Below are 13,135 nucleotides of genomic sequence, written 5' to 3' on the forward strand. Positions count from 1 at the left end.
CCAATCCCAAGCAGCAAAATTTTATAAGTCAGCACTTTTTTGTTTTAAACTTGATTATAGACAGCCACACCTCAGACACTAATGAAAGCTGAGATCACACTTCCCACGCAAGCACATCATCAGGAGATCTGATCAGATTCTCAGTGGGGACTGGATTTGACATTTCTAAATTTCCAGGTGCTGGCATTTCTAAATGCCAAGGGTGCTGGTCTAAGGACCATATGTTAGTAGCAAGTCCCTAAAGCTGTGTTGGCCAGTTAGATAGTCACCAGCCACATGTGGTTATATGTATGTATGTAAATATATAAATATAAATTAAAAATACATGTAGCCTACGTGTGTATAGACCATAAAATGAATATCTGGATTTGACATTTCAAATCACATTCAAAGCACTTAAAATTAAATAAAATTCCAAATTCCACTTATCAGTTATTCTAGTTACATTTCAAGTGTTCAATAGCCAGCCACAGGTGACTAGGGACTACCATCCAGCACAGTGAAAATGGGGAACATTTCCATTGCTGCAGAATGTTCTACTCTACTGTGCTGCCTAGAGCTTACAGCCTGGGGAGGAAGGACGTAACACAAAATTAAGGATTCTTTGATCACCAGATCACCCCTATTCCACTCCCTCCTCCACGAAATGTCAGCCGACTCCAATTTTCTACAAAGTCTCGAAAGCAAGACAAAACAATACATGCCTCTCTTGCCTAACCAGCACCAGATGTGGCTGTGCAGGCCTCCACTAAGGCTCTGATAAATAATTTACACAACCCTCAGTATCAAATAACCCAGAAAGAACAGGGGACGATGTAGACACACAGGTCCCTCTTGCTGCAGCAGCTGGTTGCAAAAGCTTGATAGAAGGCCTCCTGCACGCTTACTGAAATATTTATAACCAAACTGTGATGTGAGGACTCTATAGCAAAGGTTTTGGGAAGAGGCTTTCTCCAAACCAGCTCATTTTGGACACAATCATTTACTTTACCTGAATCTGCTTGCTGCTAAATCCTCAAGAGGGAGATAAACACCTCAGAAGATCCAAAAGGAATCTTTGAGATGCATGAAGGCAGCTCTATGCCCTCAACAAATGCTGGGTTTATCTCCCTCCAAAGGTTTAAGCCAGCCACAAAAGAAGCTTCTGTTAAGAAGCCTTTAAATGAAACACAAGAAATACATCTACACCACAGTGACCAGTTAGTACCCTTGGTATTCTCCACATGAGGCCTCTTCAATCTATGAACTATGATGCTGGTTTGGGTTCTATCTCAGTCCCTACCTAAAAGACTAACATTTGGAATATCTAGGAGTATCCCAATTCCCCCAGAATAAGACTAGAATCTCAAATGTAAATGAAGCCTATGGAACTAGATGCAATGATATCACCAATCTGAGATACTAAAGTGGATATTAATCAAGCCAATATTTTTGAGAACTCAGGGCAGCCAAAGGTTATACAGAAAGCCCCTTAACCAGACATCCTATTTAGAGAGTCTGGTGTTATTCTACAACTTAAATGCTACTTCTGATTTCACACAAATTATTTTTCAATGTCCTGAGCAACAGATGCAGATGCATCCCCAGTGGCTCTTAGTTTGGCTAAAGGTGCCAATGCAACACTGAAGTGACCTGTTTGAGATGGGGTTGGGGGTTGCTGCATCTCCTGGTATCCCAGTAGGGTGGACAAAGCAACCATTTGCCTCTAGATCAGGGTGGAGATTCAGGCAACTGCAGTCAACAGCCCAGTTTTTGAGGTGAGAGAGACCTTACTCTGCCACCTCATGCTAGCTGGATCCTGGCTGCTACAACTATTCTATAAAAAAAAATCATCCTATAAAATAAATCGCAATTGACTTTGAGGGAAAAAGCAGCCAAACAAGAGCAGGTTAAATATCACTGGGCTGCTGGTTTTCTGTTTTGTATAAGTCTCTCCTTATCCCTTAACCAATTATTAACAGGCTTCCTTTGTTTCTCTTAAATGAATATTTAAAAGTAAACTTGTCCCTAAACGTTGAGGTGTGCTGTTGATTGACCCAACTGTTTTCTGCTCTGAGTACGTGGGGAGCTGACCCTGTCATGGGAATGCTTGCCCACAAGGGGCAAGACTTGAGGTCAAAGTGAAACTAGGGGCCTTGGCACCCAAGGGGGGATTGAAGAGGCCTCAGGAGTCCAGGGGTCTCACTGGCTGGCCTGTGGCCAAGGAGACGGATGCTTCCTTGCGTCTCACCTGAAGGCTCATAACAGTGAGGCGGCGGGCGTCGTCAGAGGGTGCGATGACGGGCACCAGGTAGGGGCTTTCAGGGATGTGCTCATCATTGAACTTGATAGACACCTCGTAGTTACCTGTAGGGATAGGAAAGCTCCATCATTTCACAGATTCTGAAAAGGCACCTCCAGAGTGGCCTCTGGCTTCTTAGCTAGGAATAAAATGTCTTCAGAGAGATACAGCTTTGCTCCAGGGCCATAGCTAAATGAAAGAGTCAGTATAATTTTCTTAATTTGGCAGGGTTAGGCCCACAGGGTCCCCAAAGGGTCTATGCAGAGAATCCAGGAGATCCACAGACTCGAATGGGGGAGGAAAATCACATCTTTAATGAAATTTAGTCTTTATAAATGTCAATAAGAAATCACAGCACAGGATAAGTACCTGGACTTATCACCAACAAAAATGGTATTTTTTATACCATTTTAAGTTTTATAGATATTTTGATATATCATTTGCACTGATCACTACTTTGAAATTAAGCTCATTAGTATACCATCACTAAATCTTATGATTTAATGTATTAAGAGAAACATATATTGTTATGGTGCATATCTGATAACTATCAATACCTATGTTTTAATTTTGATAACTACATTTTAATATAATTGATTTCCTTTATAACCTAATATATTTTGTTTCAAAATATCATCCTAAGAACAGACCCCATATACTTTACCAGATGCCAAAAGGGTCCCTGTGACACAAAAGATGACGAACCTTGCTCTAGGGAACTTAGACACCTAGGCCACTATCCTGGGGCAAATGTCCCAGTCATGGGCCATGAGTTGACAGAAGCATTTGAAAGAAAGCAAAAAGAAAATATGCCAATGGAGAAAGAATTGTGAAAGATAATGATAACAAGAGTCCTCACCCCGTTGAGACCCAGTTATTTTCTGCAACTGGCTTTCTAGAAAGCTCTCTATTGTGCCTCCTCCCACAAATGCCTTGGATACTTGAGTTAGATGGGTTTCTTTTCCTTGTAACTTAACCATCTCTGAATAGGCAAAATGTGTTCAGTGAACCCTTGAATACATACCAGGCTCTTGGGCAATATAAGACACACCACATGATCCGTTTTTATGGTCATCAAATGTAATCTCGGCCTTACTGGGACCTTCAACAGCGATGGAGAGGCCTCCAGCACCTGCTTCCCGGGTCCAGATGCTAAACTCAGCTGAGAGTAAAAAAAACACTGGGTTAATGACTGAGCCCAGGACAGCCCCAGCCCCTCTACCTGTTCAAATCTGTAGTGCTTGGTTTAGTCCCTCACCAGCCCTTTCCTCTTTCTCTAACCTTAGGCAGGATCCAACCAAGGGCCATCCCTGTTGTCTCCTAAGCACTGCCCATGATTACTAAGTTCACATATAATTGGCATCTTTTGAATACACTCAAATGAAGCCAGAAAAGGATGGGAATAACAGACCCTGACCACTGGTTTTGCAGCATTCTAGTGTGTTCCATAGCACATCAGACCCTCTTAGAGCTTCAGATCCACACTAATAAGTTATAGACTCTGAGAAGTCCTGGAAGCCTATTTAGCTCTAGGCAATTCTCAAACTTACTTAGCCACAGAAGCCTTGAATAAGGAATGTCCCTGAATGCCATCCATGAGAAGTCTTCCCTTTAGAGCCAGGGGTGCAGGTTATCATCCCCAACAACTCTCAGTCTCCTCCAAGCTGCTGGAATGCTCACCTGGGACTCCTGCTTCTCCTCTCTCCAGGCCAGGGCCTCCTGCCCGAACTTTGTGGGCACCCCCTTCACCAAGTGGCCCCACAGTGAACTGGAAGGGGCTGCCGGTTACATGCTGTCCACGGTACTTGACACTGACCGTGTGAACGCCCATCTCCTGGGGCACAAACCGGACGCAGTGTGAGTTCTTCCCCATGGGCACAATCTCTGCCTCAGTCACACGGCCAGAGGGGCTGGTGACATGGGCCGACATATCACTGCTATTGATTTCTGAAAGGAGGCAAGAGGTTGGGAAAAAAAGGAGGATTAGAGCAAGGGCCAGAGGCAAGTGGAACATGCAGGGTAGCAGCAGAAGGCATGGCAGGTGCAGCCTGGTGGACATAGGGTGCTAGGCCCCCTCCCTTTCCGGCTGGAGGCCTGTCCTCCTGTGGCCAGCATGGAGTGGGTGGGGCCCTTCAGGCACCCAGTGCAGATTGCATTCTAGGGTACTGACACTTCTTGCCCTATCAAGTATATTTACAGCCTTCCTGGCTGGAATTGAGTTAATCTGATGTGACAGTTTCAAACCAGGAACTGAGCTGCAACATATAAATAAAACACCAGAGGAGCTCGGGTACATCCAGAACAAAGGTGACATGGCCATCTGTCATGCTTGGATAGTTCTTCTCCACCAGGCAGGTAAGGGTAGAAAACACAAGGGTCTTCATCCTTTACTGTCAAGAAGCTTTGCATTTCTTCTAGGCAATAACACCAGATGCATTTAGAGACAAAGGTGAACACGTGTCAGTCCCAATGGCAAAGGGAAAACCATGCGCGAGCAAAAGCTTTCAGAAGCAAAAGCTTCAGACTGAAGATCAGACAGAGGCCACAAGATACCTCGGTCACCAGCACCAGGGTGTAGACCACATGTACGCTGTGAGCTGCTCGCATCATGCTAACAACTGTGCCTGTGCCAATGTGAAGGAGACAGGCAGGCAGGGGACACACAGGACACTGAGCACTACCATCACCTACAGCCCATATGAAACTGCACCCTCCGGCCCTACAGGATCTGGGTTGAGGAGTTCGTGACTCTGAATCCTGAGGACAGAGAAAGAAGGGAGGTTGAGGAGAGGTCATCCCAGGTTATGTACTGAATGTTTATGTTCCTCCAAAATTCATGTTGAACATTACCCCGCAGTGTAGTAGTTTTAGGAGGTGGGGCCCTACAGGAAAAAAGCAGGATTTGATGAGGTCATGAAAGGAGAACCTTCAGGATGGAATTAGTCCCCTTAAAAGAGCTGGGAGAGTCTGCTTCTCTCTGCCGTCCACCATGGGAGGATACAAGAAGGAGGATACAAGAAGGCAGCTATCTGCAACCTAGAAGAGCACCCTCCCCAGAACCCAATCATGCTGGTTCCTGATCTCAGACTTCCAGTCTTGACCAACCATGGGAAGTAAATGTCTGCTGGTAGTCCTTCATTTACAATGTTATAGCAATCCAAACTGACCAAGAGATCCCCTCCCCCCTGCCCAAAGCCTGGGTCCTGAGGATATCTGGAAGCTGATGAGCCACCCCAACAGAGGAGAGGGGACCATGTGGGTAATGAGGGGAACTGTGTGTCCTCCCAGAGTCATCTGCTACCAAGTAACCAAAAAGAATAACAAAGTCATCAAGAGACTTAAGACAAAGAACAAGCATCCACACTAATACAAAGATAATTCCAAGAAATAAATAAGCAAAAAAGAACAGAATGGATAATTTGCAAAATCAGAAACACAAAGCAAATGCAAACACAGTCCTCATCACTAATAACTCAAGAAATGAAAATGAAAACCAGATACTGTGTTTTTCCATCAGGTTGGCCAAAGTGAGAAGGACAGGCAGTGCTGTTGGAAAATATGTAGAAATGGGCACCAATACATTTCTGGAGGGCCATCAGCCAAGTCATGGCTACATATGAAATGTACCACCCAGCAATCCCCCTTCTGGCCATGCATTCTCCCTCCAATGTGGGACATATGCACTTTTTACAATCACAAAACAATCTATACAACTCTTCTAATGTGATCTTGTTTTTTAATTTTTTTCCTGGTACTAGAGATTGAACCCAGGGGCACTTTATCACTGAGCTACGCCTACAGCTCTTTTTATTTTGAGACAGGATTTTTCTAAGTTGCTCAGGCTGGCCTCAAACTTGTGATCCTCCTGCCTCTGCCTCTGGAGTCACTGGGATTACAGGTGTGCACCACTATGCCCAGCTTAAAGTGATCTTGTTTTGAGTTTATAGTAATGAGGCTTCTTCACACATTCCCATGTGACCCAACATTGATGTGCCTACCCAAGAAGACCCTACCAACTACAGCCGAGAAGGCAGAGTAAATAGATGCACAATATACTAGGAACAGGAAAACCAGTCCTCTTTCAAGGAGATCACACCCAAGTTTTGATTTTCCTTCTCTGCAGAATCAGTGCATGCCAGCTTATAGGTGGAGGAGCTCAGAACTCTCACTGACACCATGAATTTTGTTTGGGAGGATCCCTATAGAAAGAACTAGAACCACATTCCAGACAGACTGTGTGGCCTGTTTACTGCTCATTGGCACCACGAGGAAAAATTCATTGCCAAAGGGCTGGATGTGGCCCACCCAGTTTTGCGGTACAGCCCTCCTCCTAATTTTAGGCATGAAAGAGATGAGTAGAAATGTTAGAAGGCCACTGCAGGGCCAATGTCACTTCAATCCTTCCAGACACTGGCATCTGTATCTAGAAGTGTGACCAGTGCTGTCACTGACATTATTCTTTTTGGCAAATAGTAAACCTAAAAGCATATCCATGTTCTGCCCATGTAACACAGTAAAGCCATTTTCATTTGGAAGAAGAGAAAGATAGCAGGTAAATAAATTTATTTTTCTTAATTAGGCATCTGTGAAAATAAATATTGAAAAAAAAATGAAATGAAATAAAAAGGTCACCAGAGCTGACTTGGGTAACGCGTTCTGAGCTAGGCCTGGAATTGGTTTTCTGTGGTGCCTACTACTATGCCCTGATCCCATGCACCCACCTGGGATTTTCAGGTTCAAGTCGCAGATGCTCCCAACAGTGGCCACTGAGGGGGCCCGGCTGGTCCGGGTGATACTCTCTTTGACTCTTCCCTCGCCACTGATCTTCACAGTAAATGGACTTCCTGAAAAACCAACAAGGTGCTCATGAGTGCCCAGAGGCCAGGCACAGCATTTACAGAAATCCCAAGCACCAGAAAAGGAGGACAGATGTAACACGTACCAGGAACATGCTCATCAGCAAATTTGGTGGAGACAATGTAAACCCCAGGCACGGTGGGGAAGTAGGAGACCTTGCAGGTGCCATCTTCCAGGTCCTCTGTCTGGATGTCCACCTTGCTGGGGCCTTCCACTGCCAAGGATATGCCACCATAACCTGCAACACAGCAGCCCCCAGCCATTCTGATAGCAACTCCCTGACAAGTGGGAGCCCACTGACTATAGAAGGGACATCTGACCCCTGAAATGCAAACTATTTCTAGACAGCAGAAAGTAATATCAGCCCTATTTGGAAAGCCTGGGACAGGAGAGCAGTTTAAAAGCCTCTGAGAAGTCATGCAGTGACTAAACTGCTGAACAAGGCTTTATCCAGAGGACTCCTTCCTCATGAACATCTACCATGTCCATGAAACCAGTCAGGAGAATACTACCTTGGCCACCTGGCCCAACATTCTACACCTTAGGGTAAAACCAGGAGACTCACCATGAGAAGAATAAACTGAGGGCAGTATAGGCAATAAAACACAGGTCTGTGAGTTGTTGTGGATCTGGGTTCAAATCTCAGGAGTAAATGCAGGTATAAGCCCTGTGAACCTTAGTTTCTTTATTTATAAAACAAGTATGTTCTCATTCCATGGTCATGAGGTTTAAATGATTATGTAGGTAAAAGGACCCTCAAGGACCTCTCTGAGTTTAAAGACTATTCAGAGAGAAAAGGGAGTTGGTAGGATGAAAATGAAGCAGACTGAGCAAAAAAAAGCCAATTCCTACAAGTTCTGGATATTTTCCCTGGAACCATGCCACAGACCTGCATCTCTTGTGTCCACAATGAAGTCAGACATCTCAAAAGTCCGGCCCTCTGACAGGCCTCGGCCGTAGACTTTGGCTCGGCGTGCGTCACCAATCTCCGATTGGACCACCATAATGGACACAGGGCTGTTGGCCACATGGTTGCCATTCTTCTTGATACTGACCAGGTGTTCACCCACCTCCCGGGGGATGAAGGAGATGCCTGGACCAAAACATACATTGAGGTATGTAAGAGGAAAGAAGGAGATGGAGGAGAGAAAGTGGAGAAATGGGAATGTCATATTCTCAAAATTGTAATTGACAATTTCCTTCCTAAATTTACAACAACCCAGAGTATCCAAGGGTGTCAATATCAGAACGAAGACTTTCTTCATGCATGCGACCCAACAAGTTTACCATGTCACACTCCAATGTGCCACCAAGAAAGCACCTCAGGAGCCCATCCCCCAGCCATGAGTCCGAGCTCACCACCTGGAAGGCACTCACCGATGTGGTTGTTGGGCAGCCTCTTCAGGAGACAGGGCTCATCACGGCCAGATGGTGCCTTAATGCTGGCTGTCAGTGTGCTGAGGTCAGTCTCACTGATGTCAAGTAGGAAGTCAGCAGCTGAGCCCAACTTCACCTGGGAGCAACGCCTGCTGTCATCTGGGAAACAGCCCCAACAAGGCTCCTGTTACATGTGGCTGCATGGAAGCCCTCACTCCAAATGCCACTGACAGATTAACAGGTAAGAATTAAATACCCAGTTAAGTGACAAAATGTGGCTCTGACCATGAGCACACAGGACCAACAAAGAATGATTGGTACTCATGCCTGGTTCAAGGGAAGACTAGGAGCTGGCAGGAGCTGGGGATGTGGATCCTTATAGGCCACTTTTTGAATGGAAATGGAAGGCACTTCCCACCTGTTGTTATGGTTTGGCATTTCTCAGGGACGCACTGATCGTGGTCCACAGAGGGCTACTGACTGCTTCAGACAGGTTGAAACACCACGGGGACATGAACCTCAACTTGTATTTTTTCCTTATAACCCACTGAAAATTAGAACCAAACCCAGCAGGTGGAATAGAGGTTAGGAACATGAGCTTTGGAATAGGATAACTTATCCTGAATCTTAGAATACCCACACGAGAACTCAACTAAGCTACTACCTTACCAAGCCATGGTTTTCTCATCTATAAAATGGAGAACAGAAAAACTGCCTGGTAGTGATGCTGGACTTCTCTGAACTATTGTACTCATGCAGTATTGTCTGCATGCCTCTCTCTGAGGGCTTGTTCTTTGCATGATGAAGTTATACTGGCATAAAATAATCACCCTCGAAATGGTAGCTTTTGTTTTTCCCTAGGTTATCAGTGAAGGGAAGAATTTAGCCTGCCTGAAGGTGGACTTACACCATGGATGCTCCTCCAAAGAGTCTCTATGAAACCTAAATTCAGACAGATACAGCTTGCCACCCCTGGTCTCATGCAGAGAGAATGGCTGTCTGAGGCAGGTATATCGTCCCATGAGGACGACCCTAGCAAACCAGGGAACCTACCTGTGATCTTGGCTGTGAAGGGGCTGCCAGGGATGTGCTTGTCATTGTACTTGACCAGAATGCTATAGTCGCCTGGCAGTGTAGGCAGGTAGGTCACGGTGCACGTCCCATCTTTGTTGTCAATGCAGCTGATTTCTGCCTTCGAGGGTCCCTCAATAGCCAAATCGAGACCACCTGTGAATGAACCAGGGAGGGAGGGCAGTTAAGAGACTTTGTCTCCACAGTGACAACTTAGCCATGGCAACCCTGATGCCAAGGACAACAGGCTGACACACTCCATGTGTGTGCTGTACAAGGGGCCTAGGTAACAAAGAAGCAATTTACAAGAGGGAAAAGCTCACTGGGCAGACATCCCATTGTCTGCCTTGGGTTCTCTCTAGTAACCCCTAACTCTTCAGGATGTGTGGGACAAGAATGACATGGAGCCCTGTAGGTCAGTAACACATACAGGGTGGTGCCACACACATTCTATCCCTGTTAGCTAGACACCATCACAGAAATCCACTAGAACCACAGGTTAGGAAATACAGAGGACATGGGCACGGAGCTTTAACTAGAATGAGTCGCTAAAGTAACTTACAGGAGGATCTGTGGATACATGTGCAAAAAGGACAAGAAGAACATCTTCAACAAAAGCATGTTAATTCCAGGTGAGTCATATAAAATATTTCATAGTACAAATTTGATTTTAATTGGAACACAGGACTTCAAAAATGTATGTATTGGAATACTGAGCATATAGCTCAGTGGTAGATAGAGTGCTTGGTTAGCATGCTCAAAGCCATCGATTCTGTCCCCAGAAAAAGAAATTCTGTAATAGGTAGAAGACAGAGTCGACCTAAAGGATACATAGATCTATGTGAGAGAAAAGATAATGCAAATATTACTACTCAATATTTTCTTTTTTTTTTTTGGAGACAAAGTGTTGCTACATTGCTCAGGCTGGTCTCAAATTCCTGGGTTCAAGTAATCCTCCCCTCTCAACCTCCCAGTGTTGAGACTACAGGTGTGTGCCACAGTACCTGGTAATAATTTCATTTTAAAAAGCTTCCCTGGAATCATGTCCACTTAACTCCCCAAATGAAAGGTCAGAAGCACATAAACATGTAAACCACCCAGTACCTTCTCCTGCATCCTCGGTGACAATGGTGAAAGTGGCCGTTTTGTTAGCTACTCCGTACACCAGGCCTGGACCATATGCAGAAACGCTCCCACTGTTGGGATAGTTCACATAGAACTGGAGAGGGCTCTCTGGGTTTGCCAAAGAAAAACACAAAATTGGAATTCATTAGATGATAAACGAACACTCAGATGACAGGTATTTTAATGTTAGTTCACCCAACCACAGGCGGTTCCTGAGGAGAGGCGGAAGATAAAAGGAGATGCCTTGCCTCACCACATTAGGACTCTGAGGGGGTCAAATGAGTATCATTCCTTCACAAGAGAAAAACAGTGCCCAGGGCTACTCCAGACTGGGGTTGGGGGCCAGTGGCTAAAGCAGAGGAATCACTGCACTGTATGAGAGGAAATGATCTACTACTAGAGGGAAAGGTCTGGAAAAGTCTTTTTTGGAAGGCCATTTGCCTGTGCCATTCAAAACGAAAGTCCTTATTGATCTAGGGAGATAGTAATGGATCCCACAGTGGGGATCCATTCCCAGCCCTATGCAAAGAACACTTTAATTCCCACAGTGTTCACATGCAAATCAGGAAAAGACCCCAGTGTCCAACGATACAGGAGAAATAGGTCTATTCGTTGGCCATTTAAAAATAAAAAAGAGAGAGATTTTTGTGTTCTAACTTGAGAGATTATCTATAGTAGGTTGTGTTAAAAAGAGAAAAAGTAAGTTGCTATATAATATTAATACCAATTTGTCTTTCTTTCAAAAACAAAACAGAACACAACTGTATGCATGTTAGCAGGGATACAGAGAAACATCTGATTTACCCAGGCAGGGAGTAGAAAGGCAATGTGAGAAAGACATTTTCTTACTCTCTCTACCATCTGTATCTCTAGAATATTTAAATAGATGTAGATAATACATTTGTTTTTTAAATATCATGCATACATACCAACATAAACAAAAGGAAATGCGAAACTCAGACAAGTATTAGCAACTGCTATCATGAAGGGCTAATTTCTCCAATATTTACATTGTACTCCAAAATCAATATGACAAAGGCCAGTAACCAAATAGAAAAATAGACCAAGGATAGAAATGTTCAGTTCACAGCAAAAGAAATACGAACAGCACTCAAATGTATGGACAGTTGCTTGATCTGGTTCACAAGAGAAATGCAAATAAAGCAACTTTGAGATACTGCTTTCCTCAACTTCATACTCACAAAGATCCAAAAATCTGAAAGCACATTTCCCTGTCCATACTGTGAAGAGGCAGGTGCTCTCCTCCACTGCTGGTGGGGGTATGGATGGAGTAGCCCCCAGGAAGGACAATTTGGCAAGATATAGCCAACCCACAGAAGACAGCACCTGTGTCCCACACCTCTAAGGCCTAACTCCCACAAGTACCCAGTGAAAAATGTGAGAAGATGGATGTAAAAAGACTGGTGACAGCTAAAAGGTGGAACCCAAAATGCCCTCTGAAAGGAAATTGGTCACATATATAATGGCTCATCCAAACAGGGTGAAGGTCCATGTGAGAGATGAAAAGAGCAAAGATAGATAAATGTGTACAGACGCTACTATTTATGTTTATGGGGAGGTGGGGGTGCCTAATCCATTTCTTAAAATATCCTGAAATCAAGCATAAGAAATCACTAATATATTCAAGAAGAGGGTAGATGGAAGAAATGAGTGGGTGGGTGGGGAAGAGTTCTCCACATGGCTTTTGTTTTTAAACCATGTGAATATGCTACTTACTCAAAAAATGAGTCTAAAAAATATTTGAACAAAGACAAAAGAAAAAAAAAAAAGAACAAGACTAGCACTATGTTGTTTGATGGCCACGAAACTTGAGCTGGCTTTCCTCGTCAAGGCTGTCCACCCTTCTGTTCCTGCTCTGACCCTGCCCCAAAGCCCACACCACACAGGGTTCTGCAGGCCAGGCTGGAAAGTCCCTCACTGCGCCTCATATTTTTCTCCCAGCTTGACCTCTGGTCATACTCCATCATGTAGCAACAAAGACAAACAACCACAGGCCTGAAGGCTTGCACTGAGTCCCAGGAGGCAGAGCTGCATCATCTCTTCGGGAAACTGGCTGGATGTGCTGGGATCCTAGGCTTCCTGGTTTCACAGGGATGCCAAGGCTGCATTCCCTAAGCCTGCCACTGAGAACCATTTATTGCACGGCCTGCCTGGAACGTCTGCCAGCCCCCCAGCTTTTCAGGTCCTTGAATCGTAGAGTCCTGCTGGTTTTGCTGGCCACGCTGCTGAATCCTACTTACCAGGGATGTGGCTGCCCATGTATTTGATGTGCATCTCGTGGAGCCCGACCTCAGTGGGGGCATATCTGACGGTTACTGTTCCATCTTTGTTGTCCACAATCTCAGGTGTGGCTGTCTTCCCAGAAGGCATGTGGACCTCTCCTGTGGAGCACAGGGACACAGG

The 13,135-nt window shown here is 44.9% G+C and overlaps 1 protein-coding gene across 4 annotated transcripts in view; it reads right to left on the reverse strand.

Moving 5' to 3' along the window:
• Flnb (filamin B) overlaps positions 1-13,135 on the reverse strand; it is a 147,751-nt gene that overhangs the window by 11,928 nt on the left and 122,688 nt on the right. For all 4 annotated transcript variants that reach the window (XM_015494377.2, XM_015494382.2, XM_015494381.2 and 1 more), the window contains 10 exons: positions 12,973-13,113; positions 10,691-10,819; positions 9,569-9,742; positions 8,516-8,674; positions 8,028-8,231; positions 7,224-7,376; positions 7,003-7,125; positions 3,962-4,228; positions 3,306-3,443; positions 2,231-2,346 (listed from right to left, as the gene is read on the reverse strand). In XM_015494377.2, coding sequence (XP_015349863.1) covers positions 2,231-2,346; positions 3,306-3,443; positions 3,962-4,228; positions 7,003-7,125; positions 7,224-7,376; positions 8,028-8,231; positions 8,516-8,674; positions 9,569-9,742; positions 10,691-10,819; positions 12,973-13,113 — 1,604 coding nt within the window. The remainder of the gene's footprint in view (positions 1-2,230; positions 2,347-3,305; positions 3,444-3,961; positions 4,229-7,002; positions 7,126-7,223; positions 7,377-8,027; positions 8,232-8,515; positions 8,675-9,568; positions 9,743-10,690; positions 10,820-12,972; positions 13,114-13,135) is intronic.

This window comes from Marmota marmota, unplaced genomic scaffold, assembly GCF_001458135.2.
Source record: "Marmota marmota marmota unplaced genomic scaffold, marMar, whole genome shotgun sequence".
Classification (NCBI taxonomy): domain Eukaryota; kingdom Metazoa; phylum Chordata; class Mammalia; order Rodentia; family Sciuridae; genus Marmota; species Marmota marmota.